At 47.2% G+C, this 27,981-nt stretch overlaps 2 protein-coding genes across 3 annotated transcripts in view; one reads left to right on the forward strand and one right to left on the reverse strand.

The window, feature by feature from the left end:
• Positions 1-1,512: 1,512 nt before the first annotated feature.
• LOC127395196 (transitional endoplasmic reticulum ATPase-like) lies at positions 1,513-14,688 on the reverse strand. Of its 2 annotated transcripts, none has more exons than XM_051641770.1 (6): positions 14,529-14,688; positions 11,554-11,684; positions 3,585-3,893; positions 2,842-2,997; positions 2,332-2,486; positions 1,513-1,947 (listed from the first exon to the last, which is right to left on the reverse strand). In XM_051641770.1, exons 1-6 carry the CDS (start codon positions 14,560-14,562, stop codon positions 1,842-1,844), a joined length of 891 nt encoding a protein of 296 aa, XP_051497730.1. In that variant the 5' UTR covers positions 14,563-14,688; the 3' UTR covers positions 1,513-1,841. The 2 variants fall into 2 exon arrangements, with proteins under 2 accessions (XP_051497730.1, XP_051497731.1); XM_051641771.1 differs by lacking the exon at positions 14,529-14,688 and adding an exon at positions 14,487-14,524.
• A 1,090-nt stretch (positions 14,689-15,778) lies between these two features.
• Positions 15,779-27,981, forward strand: part of LOC127395166 (transitional endoplasmic reticulum ATPase-like) — a 44,830-nt gene continuing 32,627 nt past the window's right edge. Inside the window, 3 exon segments of the mRNA XM_051641669.1 lie at positions 15,779-15,946; positions 21,096-21,207; positions 21,597-21,769. Coding sequence (XP_051497629.1) covers positions 15,930-15,946; positions 21,096-21,207; positions 21,597-21,769 — 302 coding nt within the window. The 5' untranslated portion in view covers positions 15,779-15,929.

A 27,981-nucleotide genomic window follows, 5' to 3' on the forward strand; every position in this document is an offset into this window, starting at 1 on the left:
TACTAGGGGCTTGCTGGGTGGTCACAGTTCCAAACTGGCAGGGAAGAAGAAATCCATTGACTACCATAGCTGGGGAAGGCTTTTGGGAGAGTCCTGGAAGAGTCTTGATGCAGAACCTTGCTGGGTGGCTGAAAGCAACTGGTTCCCTCACTGTCTGGTGCTGTCTCTCTTGGGATTGCACTGATGAACATGTAGGACACAATGAAAGCAAAGCCAGTATTCATCCATCCTGCTTGGATGAGCACAGAGCAGCAGGGAGAAGTGCAGGCAGGGAAGTCGCCCTGGAATAAAGGTTTTCAGGTGCTAGTTATCCCCAGAAAGGCCTGGTGTCAGGCAGGGGAAGTGCCAGCTCTCCCTGCTCTGCTCTCCTGGCCCCCAGGAGTCTGTCTTACAAGAGGGACAGGCCAGCCTCAACCCCGCTGGCATAGGAGGAGATGATGGCCAGCATTTTCTCTGCAGCACAGAACAAAGGTGGTGTAAGGACAGGGCAAGAGTGGTGCTGAAGTAGGACAGAGCACCTGAGCAAGGGCTACCCACCCTCCTCAGGGGGCTTACATGGCCTCCTACCACAACAGGGGGTTGTGCTATTTAAACACAGAGTTCCAAATTTCAGTGTTTTTCTCCCTATTGCTATGCACAAGCCCCCCTCTCATGGATAGTCCCATCCTTCTGCCATTTTCAGATGAGACTTGCCTCGCTTGTCTCCTCCACCCTTAAATCTAGCCAGGTTGATGAAGCCCTCCTAGACCTACCAGGCTTTCGGGCTGAAATTCCTACCATCCAGGCCCCACACAGCTCCTGCCATGGGAAAGGTTGCCCTCTCCAGCATGGCTCAGCCCCAAAGGCCTGGGGCACCCTTCTGCTACACAATCTACATTTAAGCCACTCTGCAGAAATCCTCAGTCTCTGCACCCCCCCTAAAAGCCAATAGCACGTGGTCACTCTGTCCTATGGCCATTGCCTCAAACAGGCTCTCCCCTTTGGTTCAGGGCTGGGCCATATCCAGCCTGCCACACCACTCCTGTGTGCTTGATCAGATCAGACCCAGGGCTTCTTTCATATAAAACACTGAAGTACAGCAGTAGCACATTTTTCAGTTCAGAGAAGGGAAAATAAACCAAGGAGCAAAGCAGCAATTTGTAAGTGGAAAGGAAGGATAAGAACCATGATCAGAACTTGACTATTGAGTATGAGGCACAGAAAGGGGCAGGTTGGCAGCAGAAACCAACCAGCTCAGGGCCAGCATTGGAGAAGAAAGAGAGAACCTGCTACCAGTCTCTCTTACTTGGTGCTTCCTGCCAAATTAGGGCAGGGGAGAAGGACTGTGAAACAAATTTCTTCCGTTAACTTGGGCTAACAGGTATAAGCAACCTCAAATGCACCAGGGAAGTACACATACAAATGGACTCCACCAGACAGAGGAGTGCTGAGATAGCATGAGACGCAGGGTTTACAGAGATGGCACAAGCTACACTGCATCAGTCCCACACCAAGGAATTGCCAGGGCCTGGCTAGAGTTTTGTGGGATTTTTTTATTATTATTATTATTATTTTGTGTGATATTTTTTATACAGGCTAGCACTGTACTCTTTGCTAAAGCTGCTGATTCTGCCATATAAACTAGAACAAAAATTTCTCAGAAATTAAGTCGGTTCCCCTCCTTGTTAATTCACTGTCTGCCTCCCAACTGAACATTGATCTAGATAACATTCCCTGTACAGTCTGATGTGCAGATACACTGTTCTGACTGAGGAATTAAGAAGCTGAGAGTCCACTGAACATTGGATTTTTCCCCATACAACGTGGCCTGATTTGGAGTTTGGTCCACACAGGACAGCAAGTTAACCGTAGAGATCATCGTCATTGTCTTCACTGTACACGTTTCCCCCGCTGCTGCTTCCTGTGCCTTGGCTCGGACCTGTGCCACCCTGGTTACCTGATGGGAACCTGCATGCAGTGGTACAGAAGGGAAGAAAAGGGATGCTGTTCAAAAGTCTCCTCACAGCTCATCACAATCCCCTCCCTCCATGCCAACACCCTGGTGCCAAGTAGGACAGGCAGGAGAAATAGGATGAAGTCTTACAGCAAGTCACACAAAAGGCTTATATGGCTGCTGGATGTTGCTCATGCTAAAGGGAAAAAAAGGTTGATGGACTTCAGGAGCACTAACAGAGCAGCTACAACTGACTTGCAGCACAGCCTACACCTGCTATATGCTCAGCTGGCTGTTGTATGCGCTGGGGAGAATGGGAAAACACAGAAAGCTGCCTCGGTGCTCTGTTCTGGGGCTGGCTGAGCCACAGTGCCTTCCTCCCACTCCTCCATAGTTACCTGAAGCTGCCAAAGCCACGGCTCTGCTGTAGAGTCTGTGCAAACATCTCATATTTCCTGATGTCATTGTCACTGACAGAGCGTCGAGCAAAGCGCATGGCCTCCTCAAAGTGATCCTTGCGTATCTCAGGAACTGGGTCATCCTCCTCCACTTCCTGCAGCAGGACAGAAGGCCCAGGTGAGCAGTGTGCCTGAGTTCCATGGCCCAACATCCACCCTCTAGACCAGGATGCTCCAATGTCCACCAAAGTAGGGGCTGGAGAGGAACACTGTGGCAAACTATGAGTCCCAGCTGCAGCAGGGGTCTTCTGAGCAATGATACAATGAAGCACCCCAGGAGGGCCTCACCCTCCCACAAGATGAGAACAAATCCAGCTCCACGCTCTGTGCTGAGAGGCCACTCATCCCCATCCAAGGATTATGGAGAGGATTAACACTTCCCGTCTCACCCATGGGCAGAGGTGGGTTGCCAATCTCATGAGGGGGGAAAGTTCAGAGTTCCCCACTCACCATGGCGGAAGGGTTGGTCTGCCTCTCTCGTTCTCGCCTGATCTCACTCTCAATGGACTCACGGATGGCTAGTTTGCAGGCACGCTGGCATATTTCTGTTAGGTCGGCCCCCGAAAAGCCATTGGTCATCTTAGCTAGGAAATCCAAGTCGACATCCTAGAGGAAAAAAAAACAACAAACAAACACAAACAAAACCCCTAAAAATGAGACACCTGTTCTTTACATCTTACACCCTCAGGTGACAAAGAGGTGCCTTTAGATCTCATGGTATCAAGGTGATGCCTTAACTTTAGCCAATTTTAAAAATATGAGCTGTTAAGTTTCTTGTTTTTGGGAAAGTTAACCACATACAAAGGCAGGCCACACTCCCCACACACCCAGCAAGACCCTGTAAAGCAGCTGTAAATCATAGAATGGCTAGGGTTGGAAGGGACCTTAAAGATCATCAGGTTCCAACCCCCCTGCATTGGCAGGGACACCTCCCACTAGACCAGGTTGCTCAAAGCTCCATCCAACCTGGCCTTGAACACTTCCAGGAATGGAGCATCCACAACCTCCCTGGGCAAACCTGTGCCAGTGTCTCACCACCCTCACAGGAAATAATTTCTTCAGGGACTGAAGGTTTCCCCAGCTCAGTACTGTGTAGAGCAGTCACCCAGCCCTCTGCTCTATCCTTAGGTTGTGAGGAGCATGTACAGCACACAGCAAACCCAAGTCAGACAGAGTAAGGGAGCAGATCCTACCTTGGCAACTGGTGATTTCCTCAGGTTGGCCTTAAGAATAGCAACCCGGGACTTCTCATCAGGCAGGGGGATGTAGATGAGCTGATCCAGGCGGCCGGGGCGCAAGATGGCTGGGTCAATTATGTCTGGCCTGTTGGTGGCACCAATGATGAAGACGTTTTTCTTGGTGGACATGCCATCCATCTCTGTCAGGATCTGGTTGATGACACGGTCTGCAGCACCACCACCATCACCAATATTCCCACCTCGAGCCTTTGCAATGGAGTCCAGCTCATCAAAGAAGAGCACACAAGGGGCGGCCTGGCGGGCCTGCAAAAACAAACAGAAACAATTACTCCATGTTAATACCACCAGGTGAGGAGAACACTGATTTCACACTAAGCCTACCCTACCATTAAAGCAACTCAGATGAGTACCAGAGCACTGCTGCTGCAAGGAGAACTTGGAGGAGTTGCTCCGGAACAGTCTCCTGCTACACAAACCCTTAATTAAATTCTCCTGAACAAGTTGCATTTCTCCAAAGTTGGAAGCATTGTGAACCAAGCAGAAGGGCGGTAACTCCAATGCCTGGAGGGAAAGGTGGAGCCAATTTGCCTGGACCAAAACTCTCCCTGCAAAATCTAGGGATGCCAATTGGCTATTTAGGCATTCAAGTATCAGTAGGTGAGATATACCAAATGGAAGGGAGAAATCCAGTAGCTGTCTTCAGCTACCTAATGGGTAGCTATAGGGAAAAGGGAATCAGAATCTTCTTCATGGTGTGCAGTGAAAGGATGAGAGACCACAGACACAAATGGCTGCAAAGAAAATTCCAGTTAGAAATAAGGAAAAAAAAAACCCAAACAACTTCTTCACACAGAGAGCTCAAACACTAGCACAAATCACAGAATCATAGAATGGGGTTTGGGTTGGACGGGACCAAGATCATCTAGTTGCAAGCCCCCTGCATGGGCAGGGACACCTCCCATTAGACCAGGTTGCTCAAAGCCCTGTCCAGCCTGGCCTTGAACACCTCCAGGGAAGGGGCATTCACAACTTCCCTGGGCAACCTGTTCCAGTGTCTCACCACCCTAACAGTAAAGAATTTCTTCCTGATGTCTAACCTAAATCTACCCTCTTCCAGTTTTAATCCATTACCCCTCGTCCTATCGCTACATACCCTGGTAAAAAGTCCCTCCCCAGCTTTCCTGTAGGCCCCCTTCAGGGACTGGAAGGCCGCTATAAGGTCTCCCCAAAGTCTTCTCTTCTCCAGGCTGAACAGCCCAAACTCTCTCAGCCTGTCTTCATAAGAGCGGTGCTCCAGCCCTCAGATCATCTTCATGGCCCTCCTCTGGACTTGCTCCAAGAGCTCTATGTCCTTCCTGTGTTGAGGGCTCCAGAACTGGACACAGTATTCCAGGCGGGGTCTCAGGAGTTCAGAGAGTAAGGGGCAGGATCACCTCCCTCGACCTGCTGGCCACGCTTCTTTTGATGCAGCCCAGGGTCTTCAAGGTCACACCTTCACTCTGCCGGCTCAGACACTACCGGGAGATCTATGACCCCCCCCGTAGGAGGCTGAGTTAGACAGAAAGCAAAATTGGCCAGAGATATCCCATTCCATAGATCTACGTAAGCTCAGAGGAAGGTCAGAGATCACAGAAGACAATTTCCTTCCTTCTTCCTCTTCCCTTCTCTTCCGTCCATGGCTGGCGTCCAGGGAAGACTCCGTCCATCCATCACCCTCGACCCTTAGGGTCGAGCTCTCCTGACCCTCATCGCTCTCTGCTTCCTCCAGCAGCAGCTCCAGAATTTCTCGGGACTGTTCCAGCTCAGGGGAGTGCTGTGGGGAGTGCTGGGGGTGGAGGGAAGCGAGAGGCTTTTGCTCATATCTGAACATATTTGTATATAACTGTATATATTTCCTTATATCATTAGTGTTTAATTAAAGCTGTGTAGTTTAGCTTTCAATCCAGCCAAGTCTCTCTCTTTTTCTCTCTCTCCTTCCCTACCTGGGTGGGAGGGGATCGAGAGCATTGTTGTCGAACCCGAGTCAAATGGTGACCACAGTGCACAGTAATGCCATCGAATCATAAAGGGACAGACTATCTGGAGTGACAGGAGGATCTCAACAACTGACTGTTGTGGAGGCCGATGTGAGACTCACTGGTAAGGAGTGGCAAGTGCACCCTGTAGTGACTGGCCCAGATGCTCAGTGCATCCTTGGCATAGACTATCTCAGGAAAGGATACTTCCGTGACCCGAAAGGGTACTGGTGGGCCTTTGGTATAGCAGCTGTAGAGACTGAGGACACTGAACAGCTGCATACTTTGCCTGGCCTTTCAGATGACCCTTCTCTAGTGGGGTTGCTGAAGGTCAAAGACGAGCAGGTGCCAAATGCCACTTCAACGGTGCATAGACGACAATATCACACCAACAGAGACTCTGTGATCCCCATTCATAAGCTGATCCGGCAATTGGAGAGCCAAGGAGTGATCAGCAGGATTCACTCACCCTTCAACAGTCCTATCTGGCCAGTGCGCAAGCCTGATGGCAAGTGGAGGCTGACAATGGACTATCGTGGCCTGAATGAGGTGACACCACCACTTAGTGCTGCTGTGCCAGACATGCTAGAACTTCAGTATGAGCGGGAGTCGAAGGCAGCCAGGTGGTATGCCATTATTGACGTTGCTCATGCCTTTTTCTCTATTTCCCTAGCACCAGAGTGCAGGCCACAGTTTGCTTTCACCTGGAGGGGGGTTCAGTACACCTGGAATCGACTGCCCCAGGGGTGGAAACATAGCTCAACCATTTGCCATGGACTGATCCACGCCGCATTGGAGAAGGGTAAAGCTCCAGAACACCTGCAGTACATCGATGACATCATCGTGTAGGGTGACACGCCAGAAGAACTCTTTGAGAAAGGTAAAAAGATCATCCAAATTCTTCTGGATGCTGGTTTTGCTGTAAAAAGAAGCAAGGTCAAGAGACCTACACGAAAGATCCAGTTCCTGGGAATTAGACGGCAAGATGGACGTCGCCAGATCCCAATGGATGTGATTAACAAAATAACAGCTATTGCCCCACCATCTACTAAAAAGGACACTCAAACCGTTTTAGGGACTGTTGGTACCATAAATGAGTTAGTTTATTCTTCAAAAAACAGATTCAGTCAACAAAGGGAAGGAATTAACCCCCTCAGAATGGTGGGTTATAAACTCTTTAGGAAGGACAGGGAGGGGAGGCCAGGTGGGGGTGTTGCCCTCTTTGTCAAAGACCAGCTGGCATCCGTGGAGCCCTCCCTGGGGATGGATGAGGAGCAAACAGAAAGCTTACTGGTTAAGATTAAGGGGAAGGCAGGGACAAGTGACATTACAGTGGGGGTCTGCTACAGGCCACCTGACCAAGGGGACAGTATAGACAAGGCACTTTACAGACAGATAGGAGCAGCTTCACATTTGCAAGCCATGGTATTCAAGGGGGACTTCAACCACCCTAATATCTGTTGGAAGGACAACTCTGCGAAGCACAAACAATCCAGGAGGTTCCTAGAGTGCGTGGATGATAACTTCCTTTTCCAAGTAATCGAGGAACCAACAAGGAGAGGTGCTATGCTGGACCTTGTTCTCACCAACAAGGAAGGGCTGGTGAGGGATGCCTTGGCTGTAGCGACCATGAAATGGTGGAGTTCAAGATCCCTAGGGCAGCAAGGAGGGCTCACAGTAAGCTTACTGCCCTTGAAATCAAGAGGGCAGATTTCAGCCTCTTCAGGGATCTGCTTGACAGAGTGTCATGGGATAATATCATGGAGGGAAGAAAGGCCCACAAAAGCTGGCTGATATTTAAGGATCACCTTCTTCAGGCCCAGGAGCAATGCATCCCAACTAAGAGAAAGTCAGGTAAAAACTCCAGGAGGCGGGCATGGATGAGCAAGCAACTCTTAGAAAAGCTCAAACTTAAGAAGGAACCATACAGAGGGTGGAAGCTAGGGCAGATACCCTGGGAGGATTACAGAAAGGTTGTCCGAGCAGCTAGGGATCAGGTGAGGAGAACCAAATCCCAAATAGAATTAAATCTCACCAGAGATGTAAAGAGCAATAAGAAAAGCTTCAATAGGTATGTTTGGGATAAAAGGACAACCAAGAAAAAATGTAGGCCCTCTCCTGAAGGAAACGTGAGACCAAGTTACGCAGGATATTGAGAAGGCTGAGGTTCTCAATCACTTCTTTGCATCAGTCTTCTCTGACAAGTGCTCCAGCCTCATCACAAAGGCCACAGCAGGTGGAAGCAGGGACTGGGAGAACGAAGTACCCCCACTGTAGGAGAGGAATGGGTTCATGACCATCTAAAGAACCTGAAGGCGCTCAAGTCTATGGGACCTGATGGGGTCCTGAGGGAGCTGGCAGATGCAGTTGCTAAGCCTCTGTCCATCATATTTGAGAGGTCTTGGCAGTCTGGTGAGGTTCCCGCTGATTAAAAAAAAAAGTAGCACAGCCCCTATTTTTAAAAAGGGGAAAAGGAAAACCCAGGGAACTACAGGCCAGTCAGTCTCATCTCTGTGCCTGGCAAGATCATGGAACAGATCCTCCTGGGAAATCTGCTAAGGCACATGGAAAATAAGGAGGTGATTGGTGACAGCCAACATGGCTTCGCTAAGGGCAAATCATGCCTGACCAGTTTGGTGGCCTTCTATGACAAGGCTACAGAGATAGTAGATAGACGTCATCTACCTGGATTTGTGCAAGGCATTTGACACTGTCCCACACGACATCCTGGTCTCCAAACTGACAAGACACAGATTTGACAGATGGACCACTCAGTGGATAAGTAATTGGCCGAGTGGCCACACGCAGAGAGTTGTGGTCGACGGTTCAGTGTCCAAATGGAGGCAAGTGACGAGTGGTGTTCCTCAGGGGTCAGTATTGGGACCAGTGCTGTTCAACATCTTTGTTGCAGACATGGACAGTGGGATTGAGTGTAACCTAAGCAAGTTTGCTGCTGATACCAAGCTGTGTGGAGTAGTTGACACCCAAGAGGGAAGGGATGCCATCCAGAGGGACCCTGACAGGCTGGAGAGGTGGGTTTGTGCAAACTGTATGAAGTTCAACAAGGCCAAGTGCAAGGTCCTGCACCTGAGTTGCCGCAACCCCAGGCACAAATACAGGCCAGGGGGAGAATGGCGAGAGAGCAGTCCTGAGGAGAAGGACTTGGGGGTGGTAGTAGATGAGAAGCTCAACATGAGCTGCCAGTGTGACTCACAGCCTAGAGGGCCAACCACATCCTGGGCTGCATCAAAAGAAGTGTGGCCAGCAGGGCGAGGGAGGGGATTCTGCCCCTCTGCTCTGGTGAGACCCCACCTGGAGTACTGTGTACAGCTCTGGAGCCTTCAGCACAGGAAAGACATGGAGCTGTTGGAGAGGGTCCAGAGAAGGGCCATGAAGATGATCAGAGGGCTGGAGCACCTCTGCTATGAATACAGGCTGAGGGAGTTGGGGCTATTCAGCCTGGAGAAGACAAGGCTCTAGTGTATGAGTCACACCATTTGTAACATGTGCTAGCTGATTGTGCTGACTTAATTTTGAGGTCTTTAAGGTTAGGTTGGATGAGGATTTGTGCAACCTGGTCTAGTGTGAGGTGTCCCTGCTCATAGCAGGGAGGTTGGAACCTGATGATCTTTAAGGTCCCTTCCAACCTTAACCATTTTATGATTCTATGAGGTCTTGAAGAACTTTTTCCTAATGTCTAACCTAAATCCACCCTTTTCTAGCCTAAAACTATTTTCCCTTGTCCTACTGTTACATGCCTTTGTGAACAGTTTTTCCCCCAGTCTTCTTATAGGCCCTTTCAGGTACTGGAAGGTTGCTATAAGGTCCCCCCGGTGTCTTCTCTTCTTTAGGCTGAACAACCCCAACTCCCTCAGCCTGTCTTCATGAGAGAGGTGCTCCAGCGCTATGATCATTTTCATGGCCCTCCTCTGGACACACTCCAACAGGTCCACATTCTTCTTGTGTTGGGGGCTCTAGAGCTGGACACACTACTCCAGGTGAGGTCTCACCAGGGCAGAATCCCCTCCCTGCCCTGCTAGCCACACTTGTTTCCATAGAATCACAGAATGGCTAGAGTTGGAAGGGACCTTAAAGATCACTGAGTTCCAACCCCCCTGCATGGGCAGGGACACCTCCCACTAGATCAGGCTGCTCAGAGCCCCATCCAACCGGGCCTCGAACACTTCCAGGGATGGAACTTCCACAACTTCTCTAGGCAGCCTGTTCCAGCATCTCACTACCCTCACACTAAAGAATTTCCTCCTGATCTCTAACCTAAATCTCTCTTTCAGTTTAAAACTATTACCTCTTGTCCTCTCACTACAAGCCCTTGTAAAAAGTCCCTCCCCAGCTTTCCTGTAGGCCCCCTTCAGGTACTGAAAGCTGCTATGAGGTCCCCTCTCCAGGCTGAACAACCCCAACTCCCTCAGCCTGTCCTCATAAGAGAGGTGCTCCAGCCCTCCTCTGGACACGTTCCAACAGGTCCACATCTTTCTTGTGTTGGGGGCACCAGAGCTGGACACAGTATTCCAGGTGAGGTCTCACCAGGGCAGAGTAGAGGGGCAGAATCACCTCCCTGGCCCTGCTGGCCATACTTCTTTTAATGCAGCCCAGGATGCAGTTGGCCCCCTGGGCTGCGAGTGCACATTGGTGGCTCATGTCCAGCTTTTCTTCCACTAGTACCCCCAGGGATCCAGATTTGTAGAGCTATACTCTTCCAGTATAGGTCTACGGCATCCATTCATTTGGCTGTCCAAACTGCTATTGACCTTACGTATTTGTAACATTAGGCCACACTAAAAAAATAAAATTACACAGCCTGGAATCTCAGAGGATCTCAAGTCCAAGCCCCACAAACAGCAACTACTACCTCAAGCAGGTTGCTCAGGATTTGGCCCTATCAAGCACTGAAGGTCTGCAGGTCTGGAGATTCCTGCTCACTCCAGGCCTTGCTCCAGGGTTTGGGGAAACCTTTTTCCTGGTATCTACTGGGAATTTCCCTTGATCCAGCTTGTGCTGTTGCCTCTAGTCCTGTCTCTGGGTGCAGCTCTTGGAAGAGCCTGATTATCTGCCCCTTCCCATCAGGCAGTTGCCAGTAAGCTTGCCTCTTTGTCTTCCCTTCTCCATGCTTCATCAACCCATTCTCCCAGCTGTTCCTCATTCATTCTGACCTCCAGCTCCTCATCATTTTGGTGGTCTTGGCTGAACTTGCTCCTATCTGTCTCTGCTGTGTCCTGAAGAACCCAAACTGGACTCATTCAGTGCCCAGACATAGTCTCACAAGTGCCAAACAGGTGATTTTTTCAGAAGGAAGCTAACTACAAACCAACACTCACACTGATTTGCAGGTAGTAAAAAGGCACTTACTTTAAGAAGTATACAACCACCTTAGCTCATTTCTCTGAGTTTTCCTACTCTGTAACAGTAAGGTGGCCAAGACCTGACAGACAATCCACTCAGGCTGCCTCAAGTTTGGGACGCTCAAAGCTAGATATCTTAAGGAAGTGGGGGGAAAAAATTTAAATATAAACAATTTAGAGTTTTCAAATTTCTCACTGAAAAAGCACTAATTGCTTTCTTTTCATGTGGCATGAAATTTAGCAAAGTTGTAAGCCCTCCCTGCTATGGATCAAGGGAACTTTGGAATTAAAAGATGCATCTAAGTCCAGCATGAAATATCTGGAAGCAGATGCAAAGCCAGCTCCTGCCGAAGTATGGCACCTCATCAGCAAACCTAAGCATTGGTGCTATCTCAGCATGTGAGGAAGGACACTGGAAACACGTTTCTCTGACTATCTTCAGCAGCACCTCATCTCCTGAAACCAGAGGTTTTAATCATTACATTCAATACACAAAATGTCAAAACAGGAACTGCAAACAAGAACTCTCTCAAGGACTGTTACCAAAACAGATTTTTCAGTAGAACCGCATGGCAGGATTCTGCTCACCTCTCGTTTGATAGGCTCTCCTTCACAATGAATCACTGTGTCCGGAGCCACTATGCAGTAAGGACTTGGATCTGTCTCCACCACTTTGAACTCCACTGCACGCATCCCTCCACGCACCAAGAAGATGTCACCTGTAAAACCCCACACTTCAGTAGCCTGCTGCAACAGATGTCTGCAAAACGTCAATCCTTGTCCTACCAGCAGCCCCAGAGAATAAGGAAGTGGGTTACATAGGCATACACTTTTTTGGGGCGATTGAGCCTGGAGAAGAAAAGGCTCTGGGGAGACCTTGTAGTAGCCTTTCAGTACCTGAAGGGGGCCTATAGGAAAGCTGGGAAGGGGCTTTTCATTAGAGAGGGTAGTGATAGGACAAGGGGTAACGCTTTTAAACTGAAAGAGGGGAGATTTAGGTTAGACATCAGGAAGAAATTCTTCACCATGAGGGTAGTAAGGCACTGGAATAGGTTGCACAGGGAGGTTATGGAAGCCCCCTCCCTGGAGGTATTTAAGGCCAGGTTTGTGCAGCCTGGTCTAGTGTGAGGTGTCCCTGCTCATAGCAGGGGGGTTGGAACATGATGATCTTTAAGATCCCTTCTAATCTTAACCATTCTATGATTCTATAGTCACTCTCATGCAAACTTTGTCATCCAGCTGTTGGGGTTCTGTATTTTGTTGTGCTTGGTGTCAACTGTTCCTTCTCTCACTTTAATGTCACCTGTTACATGGTGTTTTTTCTTTAGTCCTTTGTTACTGTTTTCCTTCTGTCACTCATCTAAAATAGCTTTTTAGCTAACACTGTTTCTCCTCCAAACCTGAAGCAGCATCAAAACACTCATTTTAGTTTTTGAATCTCCATTAGCAAAACTTGCCCCTAGTCATCTTCAGCCCTGAGGAAACAGCCTCCCCAATAACTAACTCCACCTCTGATCTTTTATGACCAATTCTCATCTTGATGCAAATACCACCTTCTTAGCCTCTCCTCTCTGGTTCAGTGGGAAAGCCTAATGTAGGCCCTACCTGCCTGGTGTGGATTTGTTAGACCAAGAGCTGCTGATATGACTTTTGCAAGGAAACTGTGTATATTTAGGGGAGAGTTCAAGCTGACTGTGCTAACTTCATTGTGCTCAGCCATCAGAGATGTCCACCTTGCTCTGCCATTATTTTCAGTGATCTCATAAGATAAAGGCAACTCATCAAACATTCACAGAGACAAAGACCACTCATTCAAACATCTAGATATGAAAAGTTCATGATGAATGACAGGCAACTCAATTAGATGTTAAATACAAAAATTTAAATTTTATGCTCCTCTCTGAGCCGATCCTCCCTGCCTTTTTTTTTCCCCTTTGTTTTTTGGGGGGTTGTTGCTTTTCATATTGAGGGATTTAAGGGCACAGCTTCCCACCACCCCAGCATCCGCACAATTAACATTTGATTGAATGCTTTTACCTCGAATTGGTTTTTCTCCCATTTGATTGACAAGATACAGGCCAAAAGTTAACAATGTGAGAAAGGCAACTCAATCACACTTGAGATACCAAACATTCACAAGATAAAGACAACCTTAGATAAGAAAAAATCAGGAAGAGGTAAAAGAAACTCAATCATACAACTACAGAAAAACGGCAGGTTTATACTGGCCAAAATTTTAATTCTTATGTTTCGAAACTGCGGGGATTATCTGGAAAAACGGCGGGCTTGCGCATGTTTCAAAACAGCAAAACAAGCCTGAAAACCGTCAGTCTGGCCTCGCCATCTACCGGTCTGAGGATAGAATCGGCGGCAGGGTAGGAGGCGGCGAGAAGGTGCTGGCTGAAATCGTCCCTGTCCGTTTGGAATAATGTCAAGATAAGAGTATATCCTATAGTAACCTTAGGTGATTATAATACCAAAATACACACTCACTTATGAATAACGAGCATGCTAACTGGGTAACTTCCCTAATGTGGAGAATAGCCAGGGGAAAAGAAAAAGGGCCTCCTCTATCTGTAAAGAAGAAGACATAATGAGACCAGCCAGGGGCCAGGGCTTGCTGTGAGCAGCACTGTGAATGTTAACAAAAATCAGAACACTGCTCATCATGTGCTCGGTGTGTTATTTGCTACATCCTGGGAACCCAAGGACTGTTTATGTGCTACGGAGCAGGTGTGAGTGCTGTTTGCACTTTCTGTATCCCGGTTGCTTATTCTCAGTTCCCACTGTAAAAGTATATAAGGAAGCATTTTCTCATAATAAGCGATTCCATTGCTTCTCACCCTGGAGTCTGTGTCTTAACCCACCACACCCTAAATGTTTTAAACATGAGCTTAGATGCATATATATAGTTGGGAGTGGTGAATGAATCATTAACCAGTCATGTATTTTGTTGTAGTTGCTCCTTTGTTGCTATTTTGTATACAAGACCCTATTTATTTCCCAAAAAGATATGCTGGCTGGTGTTAGATGCCTGGCACCCTACTCTGCAGACTAGAAATAAAGACAAATATCTTGACTAAGTGCATCGATTGGCTCTTTGCACACCAGATGAAGAACCCAGATTTGGGACAAGTTGAGGGAGCTTGTTAGATACTCTTCCATCAATTACACAAAGCTCAGAAGAGTGAGGTAGGAGCTGCTGCAGCCTCCTCTGAATACTGGAGGGGCCTTGCTCTGCAATTCCTTCAGAAAAAATCTTAGAGAGCAAGGGATGAACATGATGTTGAAATCTTTGTGGATGTAATTCTTAATTAATTTAAGAAACAAAAAAAAGTAAATAATTGTTGATCTTGTACCAGTTGATATTCCTGTGATTTTGGTTTCTTCACTGTTAAAATGGGAGTATTATATTCAGATTGAGATTCCCACAATAATCCATATTCTAGAAAAGTATTAATTAAAGGTTCTAATCCTTTCTGCATTTCCAATCTGATTGATGGGATATTATTTTTTCTTACCAGTCATGCTCCAGGTTTAAGTTCAATTTTCAAAGGACTTACTCCTTTTGATCTTCCAGGTATTTTCATACTGCATCCATCACTTCATCTGGTATATTGTTTCCCGAGTCTTCCAACATTAAACAGATTCAGATTTTCCACACTGTTTACACTGGGTAAACGAATCCTGCTTTGGAACAACAGAGGGGATTGAAAACTCAGATCTTGGGTGACAGTGGCTTGCTGGGAAAAGTTAAATTCAGTAGAGCCAGATTCCTCTAGGCTGGGAAAGCCCCACAGCTGTTCTTCAGTCTTACTTTACTGCCTGGGCATTAAAAAAAGGAGGACAGAAGAGAGGAAGCAGGGATTAAGTACTAGTTAGCTCCTTGGAACAGAGCACCAGATAATTAAAATATTCATAAGCACCTAGGAGAAAACAAGGGAGTGCCTGCCCGTGCCAGATGGCTGAGAACAGGCATCGGATGCATCTGATTCTCCCTCATGCCACCAGAGCTAGGGCTACGGGTGCAATACCACTTGGCTCCAGCAATGTTTCTGGCCCTAAGGAAACGCCACCCAGGTGGGAATGTGAGTGCTCAAATGGACCGAGAAGCGATGCTTGGAGGACAGCAGGTCGTGGCAGTGGTGGAAGAGCTGCGGGAGGGCTGTTCGGGTGGTTCAGTCCAGCCCTGGAAAAAAAAACAACAATCAGAGAAAAGAAAACCTGCCCAAAACTAAATAAATCGGGAAAAGGAGCCCCGCGGGTGCCTTTGTGTGGGGAGAAAGGGCCGGGCCCCCGTACGCACCCTTTCACCTGAGGGCCCTGAAGCGCGTCCCCACAAAGCCTCGCCGAGGCCGCCCCGACAGAGCAGCCCCACCGGCTATACCTAGGTAGCGCTCCGCGCACTCGATCTACTGCCCGAACACCCGCCTCCCGTCCCTCCTAATTAGCTTCAACCTTCCCCGCGCGTTTCCCTTTCCTCAGGTGCTAGCCAATCGCGAGGCGAGGGTAGCTCGGATGGCCGTCGTGGTAGGACTTTCCGCCTGGATTTTCCCATTGGTGGATTTTTGCCATTGACTGCCCGACCCGTATTGCGGAGTAGAACAGCCACAGCAGGGGTAGTGCTGCGATTGGATGACGGGTGTCGTGCTTAGCTCGTGACGATTGGGAAGAGAAGAGGGACTGGGTGGAGGAGGGTGAGCGCTTGTTCTTCTTTTTTCTTCGTTTCCCCCTCTCCAATTGGCTGAGGCACTGGCCGGGCGGAATTTATGATTGGTCAGCGCACACTGTTGCTAGGTAGGCGAGGCAGCGCGGGGCGGAGCTTCCCTTTCCGATGAGTCGGCTCTGAGGTGCAGTCAGCGCCAAGCGTTCCGGCTTGCTGTTGTGAGCCTGTCCGAGACTCGTCGCCCGCCTTGAGGAGTTGCTGCCTGCCGCTTTCCCTCGCCCTTTCCCCTGCCAGCGCCATGGCCTCAGGATCCGAGTAAGTGTGGGCCGCCCGCCGGCAGGTCGCGGCCTAGGCCTGGCTGCGGCGGTGTTAGGCCCAGCTCGGCCTACTTCTCCCTTACTTTGCCTCCGCGCGGCGCTGCCCGCGTCGGGCCCAGTGGTGGGCCTGATCGGGCCCCCCCGATCTCGCTGTGTTATGCAGGCTCTAAGGAGGTGGGGGCAGGGCTGGGAGGGGGATGGGCCAGGCGCGTGCCCGCAGGGGGGCCCGCGAGCCATCTACCTACTTCTCTCGCCCTCATGGCCGGGCCTCCCCGGGAATTGTCGAGTCATGGAGAGGGCGAGGCCTGGCCAGGTCAGGCCTCTCGCTGGGCCCTGGCCTTGCCCCCGATCGGGGCCGTCCCGCCTGGGCTAGGCCTCAGCCAGGGAGGGCTTTGTCTTCCAGGCCGGGAAAAGCAACGCGCCGTTGCTGGCGAGGTAGCGAGAGGGCAGAGGTATGTCCTAGCCTTCTACCCGCAGGTCTGCAGTGGCCATCGGGTCTGGGCTAGAAATGACTTGGCATTTGAAGAGGCAGATACGTTGGGCTGGCTTCGGTGGCAGCTGAGGCAATCGGCTATATTTTTGTCTCCGGTGTCTTGCCGTGCTGTTTTCAGTTCTAGGCTGAGGGTCATCTTTTGTGCTCCTCAAAAATTATTTGAGTAATACTGGTCTCGGCTCCTAGCCCACGTGCGCAAGCTACTTCATTGCCCCTTGAGAGGAGTAACATAGAATCTAAAGATAATTTCCTAAATCCAAGAATATTTTAAGTGACTTGTTGGCCTTGCCAGAGGCACTCTTAGTCCCTTTAGTGTCCGTGGTTTATCTTATTTTCTTTTGCAAGTCCTGCACTTTAGACCTCCTTGGTCTTACTAAGTTGCAGCAAGGTGTGCAAGAATTTAGCGTCCGTGGTAGAGCTTGTGATGGTCTCAAAGGCATATTTTGAGTCTGAATGAGGCAAACGGTGTCTTTAAAAAGAAATTTCTAGTTTTGCAAAGTTGTTCTCACCACATAGGAATCAACAAAAATTACTCTGCAATTGGACAACAGTTACTTTTTAGTTGCAATTTTTGAGTCAATGCTGTTGGCAGCCATCTTGCTGAATTGAGCTTTAGCACAGAGAGTAGCGTTGCAAGAGCTAATAGAGTGTGGTTTCTGAAGAGATGCTCGTTTTTGTGTGCATACCGGTCTGGGAACTTGTATTTGAGAACTTGGCATCTTGAGCATGTGTATGAACTTATTGCTTGGTTGTCATGTGCCATTCCAGTGTCTGCAGTTGTCAGATACTTCTCTCATTTGAATTCAATGGATTAAATGTTTTATGGATTTCTTCTAATACTTGGGGAAAGTAGCTCAGTCTGTAACATGGATGTTCAGGAGGTAAGAAACCGCTGACAGGTTTTATCTTGGAAGTGAATTCATGAGGGTGTTGATAAAAAGGCACACTGGCATACAGAAGGCATGACTGTTTTCACTTTTGTTACTGAAGCTGGAATCTTTTTGAGTTGGTGACTTTTTGTTGTATATTTAGCATGAACTTGCAGAAACAGCTTAGTTCCCTATTTTTTGTGGAGCTTTGGAGATTGGTAGTTGTTTTCAAAGGAATCAGTAATTACTTTCTGCTCTCACTTCATACTGTCCCACCACAATACATAGCCTCTGGGCATTATCACATGCTGAATAAGGGGATCTCTGACAAAAGGGGTGAGTAGGAGAGATGATCTAGAGGAATTACACCAGGCACTCTCTGACTGGAAACTCATTGAGGAGCTTGAAAAATTACCTAGGTTAGCTGTCTGTCCTACCCTTTGCTGAATTTTACCAGCACACATTACGAAGTTGGCAGGAGAGAACCCCAACCAATGCCTTAGGCTTAGTATTTTCAGTTCAGGCTCTCCTTTTCTGATGCATAGTTGTTGGGGATTGTCTGAACATGGTTGAGGTGCACAGACATATTTTGCTCCGTAATTTCAGTTACAGCATGGGGAACCCCCAGGAGAGATGCAGTGAGGGTAAATGGTGGTAATAATATTATAAACTTCTACTAGAAGATGAGTAGTGCTTGTCTGTCAAAGTCCTTACATTTGTCTGTAGGAGCAATAACATCACTCTCCTGTGCAGCTGTCATTTAATTTCTTTGTCTGCAGAACTAAGTCAGATAACTGAAGCTGACCTTGCACATCTAGATGTTTGCATGCTGTTTCTTGGAGACCTTTATTCCATCTTTAATGCTTCCAAGCTTTTAAATTGCTTTAAGTGCAGTAACATACTGACAGCATTGATCTAGCTCTTGCTTCTTACTTAGGAAACTGCAGATTCAGTTCTTCAGTACTAAAACTTTTTTTCTCGCATTCAGCAGAAACAAGTGAACCTCTTGCCATGCTGTTCAGCACTGTTGTATATCAGAAGGTATCTGATTTATACAGCTTTTGTTTTATTGAAAGTTTAGTCCAAAAGCTTCTGCTTCTTGCCTAGTTCCTCTTCCATTTTTTAGGCTGCACAGCAATCTCTGAATTCTGAGTGCCAGCCACTTGGTTTCAGTGACAATTTATGTAGCCATAGTCTGGCTGGGGTTTCTTATCAAAAGGCCTTTGGATCCACATCTCATGCACAGAGAGGTATGATTTACATTTACACTTTGAACAGGCTAAATTGTTTCTTTCTGATGTCTTTTAGCTCAGGTTTTAAAATCTACCTGCTAAATTAATTTTCAGTGTCCAGCAACTAATGCTGAGGCAAAGTCCTTACAAGTAGTTTGCTGATTTTTATCCACTATTTTAACCACAAGATCCTGTCTGGTCTGAGGATGTATTTGTTTCAGTTTTCTTATTGTGCTCTCAGTTTTCCTGGAAATCCCAGACCCTTTAGGACTCTACCAAGACCACATTTTAGGTTGAAGATGGAATTCATGAGCTCCTTCCTGGATGTATCCAGCAGCCTTTCTTGTGTCTTTTTGGGTTTAGAGAATGGATCTGTAACATCTCACATGATCATTGAAATGGATGGATGTTGCCTCTTGCACTCTTTAATGAAGAAAAGAAAAAGGCAACTTTCCCAACACTAGCAATCCTGGAAAGACATGTTTTACAACTTCTCCTTTTGTTCATTTAAAATAATGTTGCCTTATTTCCAACACATTTCTTACGCTACCAGGGCTTATGCAAAGCTTGAAAACCTTTTGGAAAGAAGCTGACTGCTCTCATAGTTTTGCTTGGTGTTGTTCCCCCTTTTACGTGTCAGAGAAATTAGTCAATACTGTGTAGTCTGTCTTGGAAAATCTCTATTGTAAGGGGACCTCAGGTAGCATCGCACTGTAGGTATGTCACTTCTCTGATGTAATTTTCAAAATGCAGCGAGCATGCCAAGTGAAGCACTGCTGCCACAGTCTGCATTTGTGCTGTGTAGCTTCTTGCTCTGTCACTTCACTCATGGTTTGATTTCTTCTGGTTAGTTTATCCCTAAAACAGAGAAATGGAGCCAAAGTGTACAGCCAACACAGTTGTCCACAAAGCTTCCTTCTCTTTGCTGGTGCTTGCCACTTGCTTAGGGCAAAGGAAGATCTTATTTTTTCTTTTTGGTGAGAATCAAACCAAACTATACAGACTTCAGACTTCTTGTTCTGACCTTAGTCACTGGCACTTTGAGAAAGTAGTCAGATGACCACCAAGGGAAGTTACAACAGTCTGCTGTTGTTGTGGCTGGGTAACATATAATTTCCAAGAGCTCCTTGAGAATCAGGTGGTCCAAGTTGATATTTCTTTCATCAAGTGAATTATTTGCTGTATTAGATTTTGAAGGAAATCGCTTAATCTGCCTTTCTTCCATTTCCTTGTTGTTTGATGTGCTTCTTTTTGTGAATCATAGAATAGAATATGCTGAGTTGGAAGGGACCCATCAGGATCATTGAATCCAACTCCTGCCTGTCCCTGTGTAGGGCACCCCAAGAATCACACCATGTGCCAGAGAGCATCATCCAAATGTTTCTTGAACTCAGGCAGGCTTGGTGCTGTGACCACTTCCCTGGGGAGCTTGTTCCAGTGTTCAACCACCCTCTGGGGAAAAAACATTTCCTGATATCTAACATAAACCTCCCCTGATTCAGCTTCCTGCCATTTCCCTGAGTCCTGTCATTGGTCACAGGAGTGAAGAGGTCAGTACTTGCCCCATCTCTTCCCCTTATGAGGAGGCCATACACTGCAATGAGATCACCCCTCAGCCTCCTCCAAGCTGAATAATCCAAATGACCTTAGCTGCTCCTCATAAGTCATACCTTCCAGACCCTTCACCATCCTTGTGGCTCTCGTTTGGACACTCTCCAATAGCTTGATATCCTTTTTATATTGCGGTGCCCAAAATTACATGCAGTACTCAAGGTGAGGCCACACCAGTGCAGAATAGAGCAGGACGATCACCTCCCTTGACTGGCTGGCAATGCTCTGCTTGATGCACCCCAGGACATGGTTGGCCCTCCTGGCTGCCAGGGCACACTGCTGGCTCATCTTCAGTTTGCCATCAACCAGGATCCCCAGGTCCCTCTCTGCCACAAGGCAAACAAATTATCTGTCATATTTCTTGTGGTGTAGTGGGCTAGAGCTGCAGTGACTCCTGCGAAGGTGTTATGGAAAGGTGCTTATATCCTAAAAAAAAATTTAAAAGTGAAAACCCTGTTTTTTGTGAGAACTTGAATATTTCTACTGGATTGCTAGGTTTAATTAATAGGCCTTGACAGGCTGAACTCTTACAACTCTTCCTGTCAGGGGAGCATGAGCATTGTCCTTTAATTCCCCTATTTATCTGTGAATTAACACCAAATAGACTTGAACTTTTGTTTCGGTGACAGTGGTTACATGTGATTTCAGATGAGTGACTAATTCTTACAGTCAGCAACATCTCACTGATGACTTCTTTTCATAGATAGCTTCATAACTATTTCCATTTGAGGCCAGTAGTTATATTTAGTGACAGAACACATTCTGCTTTGACCTCCCAAAACTGTTACCTGGGAATAATATTCTCCTTTGTCTTATAAACAAGTATTGTTTCTAAAACACAAAACAAAGAAACCTGTAGAACATGGAGACCAAAACAGGGAGGTGGCTAGATAGGGAGGAGTGATATCACTTGGGTTCAATAACTTATGTTTTCTTTGCCAGTTCTAAAGCGGATGACTTATCGACTGCTATTCTGAAGCAGAAGAACAGGCCCAATCGGTTAATTGTTGATGAAGCCATCAATGAAGACAACAGTGTCGTGTCACTGTCCCAGGTGTGTCATCTATAAAAACAAAGCATTTAATCTGGTAATATGCAAACTGTTGCTGTCTATTAACTTGAAATGTAACTTTGCAATGCAAATCTAAGTATTTGTGTCAGAAGCTGCAGCAGTTACAAATGAGGGAGGTGGGTTGTCTTGTTTTCTAATGCTTTTCCATAATAAAAATATATTTTGATTTTCAACTTTCAGGATTCAGTTGAGCCTTGTGCCCTTAATCTGGCTTCAGGATTAGCTCTTGACTGGTGTAGTAGGAGCCTCTGTCTTTGTAGATCTAGTACATAGCTTCCAAGATGTAATTCTTCAAAGTTAAATAGCTCTCCTTCAAATGCTTGAATTCTTGTTTTGTCAAAAGCTTGTTCTAATGCTGTTATTGTTTACAGGGAAAAATGGATGAATTGCAGCTGTTCAGAGGAGACACTGTCCTGCTAAAAGGAAAGAAGAGGAGAGAAGCAGTCTGCATTGTTCTGTCAGATGATACCTGCTCAGATGAGAAGATTCGCATGAATAGGGTTGTTCGCAACAACCTTAGAGTACGCCTGGGTGACGTGATCAGGTGAGGGCTCCCTAACTGTTGCATATCCCTGGGTTGCCTAAATAATTTCTGTGCTGGCTCTGAATTGATTCAATCTGTAGCAAAGACAGGGTCTGCAGGAAGTATTCTTACATCTTACAGAGGAGATCACAGCAATATTTTCAAGTGTGTGTGTAAGACACATAAGGGATCTCAGTTTACTTTTGTGTGTGTTTCTTACTGTATGCATATTCAGATTAATACTAAAATATGATAAAAATTCTTGAAGTCTCGTCATGACCTTCATGAGCCCAGGTCCTGCCATTAAATTAAATAGTTCAATTACCCCACTGCTGTCAGTCTTCTTCCAAAATTTACACTCACAGAGTCATAGAACTGTTAAGATTGGAAGGGACCTTAAAGATCATCAGGTTCCACCCTCTCTGCTATGAGCAGGGACACCTCACACTGGACCAGGATGCACAAGGCCTCATCCAACCTGGCCTTAAAAACCTCCAGGGAGGGGGTTTCCACAACCTCACTGGGCAACCTGTTCCAGTGCTTTACTACCCTCATGGTGAAGAATTTCTTCCTGATGTCTAACCTAAATCTCCCCTCTTTCAGTTTAAAAGCGTTACCCCTTGTCCTATCACTACCCTCTCTAATGAAAAGCCCCTTCCCAGCTTTTCTATAGGCCCCCTTCAGGTACTGAAAGGCTACTACAAGGTCTCCCCAGAGCCTTGTCTTCTCCAGGCTGAATAGCCCCAACTCCCTCAGCCTGTATTCATAGCAGAGGTGCTCCAGCCCTCTGATCATCTTCATGGCCCTTCTCTGGACCCTCTCCAACAGCTCCATGTCTTTCCTGTGCTGAAGGCTCCAGAGCTGTACACAGTACTCCAGGTGGGGTCTCACCAGAGCAGAGGGGCAGAATCCCCTCCCTCGCCCTGCTGGCCACACTTCTTTTGATGCAGCCCAGGATGTGGTTGGCCCTCTAGGCTGTGAGTCACACTGGCAGCTCATGTTGAGCTTCTCATCTACTACCACCCCCAAGTCCTTCTCCTCAGGACTGCTCTCTCGCCATTCTCCCCCTGGCCTGTATTTGTGCCTGGGGTTGCGGCAACCCAGGTGCAGGACCTTGCACTTGGCCTTGTTGAACTTCATACAGTTTGCACAAACCCACCTCTCCAGCCTGTCAGGGTCCCTCTGGATGGCATCCCTTCCCTCTTGGGTGTCAACTACTCCACACAGCTTGGTATCAGCAGCAAACTTGCTTAGGTTACACTCAATCCCACTGTCCATGTCTGCAACAAAGAGATTTGCCCTTAGCGAAGCCATGTTGGCTGTCACCAATCACCTCCTTATTTTCCATGTGCCTTAGCAGATTTCCCAGGAGGATCTGTTCCATGATCTTGCCAGGCACAGAGGTGAGACTGACTGGCCTGTAGTTCCCTGGGTTTTCCTTTCCCCCCTTTTTAAAAATAGGGGCTGTGCTACTTTTTTTCTAATTGGTGGGAACCTCACCAGACCACCATGACCTCTCAAATATGGTGGACAGAGGCTTAGCAACTGCATCTGCTAGCTCCCTCAGGACCTGTGAATGGACCTCATCAGGTCCCATAGACTTGTGCACACTCAGATGAATTCACAAGTTTTTCCTATCTAAATTTTTAAAGTTCACAGTGTTAACTATGGAATGCAGTAAGCAATATTGTAATGGATCTCATAGTATGGTTAGCTCAAGCACTGAGTTGCCCTATGGCAAACAGAAGTTAAAACTTTCTAGAAATCATAGAATTCCAGGTTGGAGGGGACCTCAAGGATCATCTGGTCCAATCTTTCTGGGTAGGAACAGAGTTTAAATGAGATGGCCCAGCACCCTGTCATGCTGAGTCTTAAATGTTTCTAGTGTTGGGGAATCTACCACTTCCCTGGGTTGATTATTCCATTGTCTGCCTGTTTCCATAGTGAAAAATTTACCTCTTGTGTCCAATTGGGATCTCTCCAGGAGTAACTTGCATTCATTACCCCTCTTCTTTTCCATGTGACTCCCTGTAAATAGGGAGTCTCCATCTTCTTGTTGTCACCCTTTAAGTTCCTGAACAAGGCAATAAGGTCTCCCCTAAGCCTTCTTCTCTCAAAGCTGAATAAACCCAGTTCTCTCATCCTTTCCTCATACGGCAAGCTTCCCAGTCCTTTGATCATCTTCATGGCCTTTCTCTAGATCCTCTCAAGCCTTTCTGCACCCTTCTTGTAGAGCGGGTACAAAAACTGAACACAATACTCAATGTGTGGTCTGATAAGCTCCAAGTAGAGCAGGATGATGACTTTATCTCTGCTGGTGATGCCCTTGTTGATACAGCTCAGTATCCTGTTGGCTTCCTTTGCCACTGCAGCGCACTGTTCACTCATGTTGAGCCTGTTATCCACCAAGACCCCCAGGTCCCTTTCCACAGAGCTACTCTCCAGTCAGGTGGATCCCAGTCTGAACTGTGCTCCTGGGTTATGTTTTCCCAGGTGCAAAACCTTACACTTGTCCATCTTGAACTTCATAAGGTTCTTGTTAGCCCACTCTTCCAGCCTGTCCAGGTTTTTCTGGAGGGTGGCTCTCCCTTCTGGAGTGTCTACTTCCCTACTCATCTTGGTGTCATCTGCAAAATTCATCAGGGTGCTCTTGATCCTGTCATTCAGGTCACTTATGAAGATGTTAAACAGCGTTGGGCCCAATATCAATCCCTGGGGGACCCCGCTTGTGACTGGTTGCAACTGTTTGTTGCCAGGAAATGTTTACTATCATCCTCAGAGTGTGGCCTATCAGCCAGCTCCTCCCTATCCATCACACAGACCACTTGTTGTTGTGGTTTGGGACAATATGACAACAAAAGGAAGAGCCACATGGCCGCTCACTCAACTCCCTCTCCCCACACACTCTGGGATGAGGAGGACAAAGCTCCTGGGTCGAGACAAAGGACAAGGAGGGTTCTTCACCGATTAAGGTCCCGGGCAAAACAGACTCAACTTGGGGAAAAAATAATTTCACACTAATCAAACACACACAGGACATAGACAACACAAAGAGCAGTGCTTGCATATGTTACCCCACCCCTCCCTTATTCCTGGGCCCAAATCACTATGTTCCCGGTTTCTCTCCCTCCTTCCCCCCAGCGGCACAGGGGGACAGGGGATGGGGTTTAGAGTTAGTTCACAGGCTGGTAGTTCTTGCCACGCCTTCCTCCTCAGGAAGAAGGATTCCTTACAGTCCTTCCCTGCTTCCCCACGGAGTCCCTCCCATGGGAGAGAGTCTTCCACGAACCTCTCCTTCATGAGTCCTTCCCACGAGGTCTAGAGCAAGCTGCTCCAGCATGGACTTCTCACAGAGTCACGGGCTTCTTCGGGAACAGCCAACTCCCCTGGCTCTTGGGTCTTCCAAAGCTGCGCAATTAGAGTCCACAGGCAGCAAATGCACTGGCCACAAAATCCAAGTCCACTGGCCAAGTTCATCCCTCCTGGAGCCTTCAGGGAATGTTCCAACACGTTTCTCCATGAGTGCAGAGGGACAGCCTGCCATTTCGCCATGGGTTGCAGGGAAACTTCTGCTAGGGCACCTTCTTCCTCACCAACCACCCAGCATTGCTCTTTTCCTCCAGCACAACTCTTCTCCCCCTTCTTTCTCTGCTCAAGTGTTATATGAATTCTCTGGTATGATAATTTCTGAGGCACATCTATTGTCCCTTTAATGGCTCTTTGGCTGGGTTTTGGAGCAGGGAGAGCTTCTTACCTTCTTACTGGAGCCACTTCTGGCACCCTTCCCCCACTACCAAAAAAACCCCACTAAACCAAACCAGAACTCTTGTCTAGACCCTAATGCATCAGTTCCTCTAAGAGGAGGCTGCGGTGGATCATATCAAGCCTTGGAGAATTCAGGTAGACAATGTCTACCACTCAGCCCACATCAACTGAGAGGATTACTTTGTCATAGAAGGGAATCAGGTTTGTTAAGCATGATTTTCCCCTAGTGAATCCATGCTGGCTTTTCCCAATCATGTGCTTCATTTGACTTGTGACAGTCCCCAGGAGGATTAATTCCGTAACTTTCCCAGGGACTGAAATAAGGCTGATGGGCCTATAATTACCTGGGTCCTTTTTTGAACCCTTCTTGTAGATGGGGATGACATTAGCCAGACTTCCCTTGATCTCCACAATTTCCCAAAGATTATGGAATGTGGCCTTACAACGATGTCAGCCAGCTCTCTTAACACCCTAGAGTGGATGGCATCTGGGGCCATCAATTCGTATGGGTCAAGCTGTTGTAATAATTTGCATACCAACTGTTCTTTCACTGATGGTGAGTCAGTGTTTCCATCAACCTCGATTTTTGTTCCCATGGCCTGGGGCCCAATAGCACTGGTAAAGACAGAGGTGAAGAAAGAGCGTTGTTGGTGACTAGTTCACCTCTCCTGTTTAACAGTGGGCCAATATTCTTCTGTTTCTGCTTATTGTTTATGTATCTGAAGAACCCTTGTAGTTTTTGACACCTGGCCAATTTAAATTTGAGTTGAGCTTTTGCTTTTCTAACTGCATTTCTGCATGCCCTGCTAATGTCCTTGTAATTTCAATGGGTGTTATTCCACTTTTCCATCTCTGGTACACTTCCCTTTTGGTTCTGAGCAGACCCAGAAGCTTGCAGTTTAAGCAAGAGGATCTCTTGCTCTACCTACTTCCATTGCCTTTAAAGAGGATGAACTGATTTTATGTTTCTAGGACTGTTCTTGAAAAACTTCCAGCACTCGCTAGCTCCTTTGTCCTCCATGGAAATGCCCCACGGAATCCCTTTCAGCTGAGCCCTGAGTGAGCTGAAGTTTGCTCTTCTGAAATCTAAAACCTTTGTCTTGGTACTAACCTTCAGCATGCTCAGCAGGATCCTGATCTCCACAGTATTGTGATCACTGCAGCCAAGGCTGTCACTAACAGTGTCCTGTCCCACTTGGTGGGCTCAGGGGAAATGATCTTTTAGATAGTCTGTTGCAGTACCCAGGAATCAGTTTCTCAGGAGGGACAGAAAAATTCAACACCCCATTTCACTTGGGGAACCCTGGGATGGGAGTCACGACAATGGCTCCTAAATGGTCAAAAGATGCTTTATTTGATGTTTGGCTTAAAACACAGGCATGGCTAATTTGGAGTAGCTGATATCCCAGATAAAAAGCTTAACATCTAACAGCAAGGTAAGATAGCAACGCTTAACACCTAAAAAAGAGGTATGATAACACCGCTTAACATCTAACAAAAAGGTAAGAGGAAGAGAAGAAATGGAAGAGAGAAAGAAAGGAGAGAGGGAGAGAGAAAGAAGGCAAGTATCACCACCATTGGATCCAGTGAAGAGTCTTGATGGTAGTTGTCTGGATTCTTCTGCTGGTGGGTGCATGCCTGGGGCTGGTCTCCCCCTCTTTTATAACCTTGTCCAAGATACCCCTGCATATGAACTGTAGGGTTTTCTCAGAAGTTCTTTGAGGGGAAAAAGAAGGGGGTTGCTCATGCCCCACTATCCCATAATACGTTTGACTGGTATGCACCCTTTGTTCTGAGCATGTTCCATGAGCATTGGTTACATAACCATTGTGGTAAAATGTCTGCTGCACAACTGTTAGAAAAATTACCAGAAACAGTTTACTATCCCACCTCTGCAGAGTACGTCCTGTTTTGGCTGCTTGGTTGTTGGAGACAAAATGGTCAAAAGGTTTTACCAGTCCCTCACACTGAGATATTACAAAGAAGGTTTTCTTGGTTAGTGAGTAGCAAGTCCAGCAATGCCCCATTCCTGGTTGGCACATCTAACATTTGTGTGAAGAAGCAGTCCTCTACGCATTCCAGGAACTTGATGGATGACATGTGAATTACTGTATTGTTCTTCCAGCAAATGTCTGAGTAGTTAGTCTCCCATAAGAACCAGGCTTTGTTGACCTGAAGCTTGCCTGAGCAACCAGAGTATCGCTTCGTTGGTCATGTTGTTTTGGTTTGGGGGTCAGTAGCAGATGCCTACTGTAAGATCCTCCTTGGAGATGACCCCTCTGATTTTGACCCAGAGGCATTCGATAGGGCTTCCACAATCACCGTAGTTGACTTCTGTGCAATCAAGGTTCTCCTTAATATAGAGTGCAACTCTTCCACCTCTTCTTCCCTGCCTGTCTTTCCGAAACAGCCTATAACCATCCATCACGGTCCTCCAGTCATGTGAGTTGTCCCACCATGTTTCACTT

The sequence above is a fragment of the Apus apus genome, chromosome W, assembly GCF_020740795.1.
Source record: "Apus apus isolate bApuApu2 chromosome W, bApuApu2.pri.cur, whole genome shotgun sequence".
Classification (NCBI taxonomy): domain Eukaryota; kingdom Metazoa; phylum Chordata; class Aves; order Apodiformes; family Apodidae; genus Apus; species Apus apus.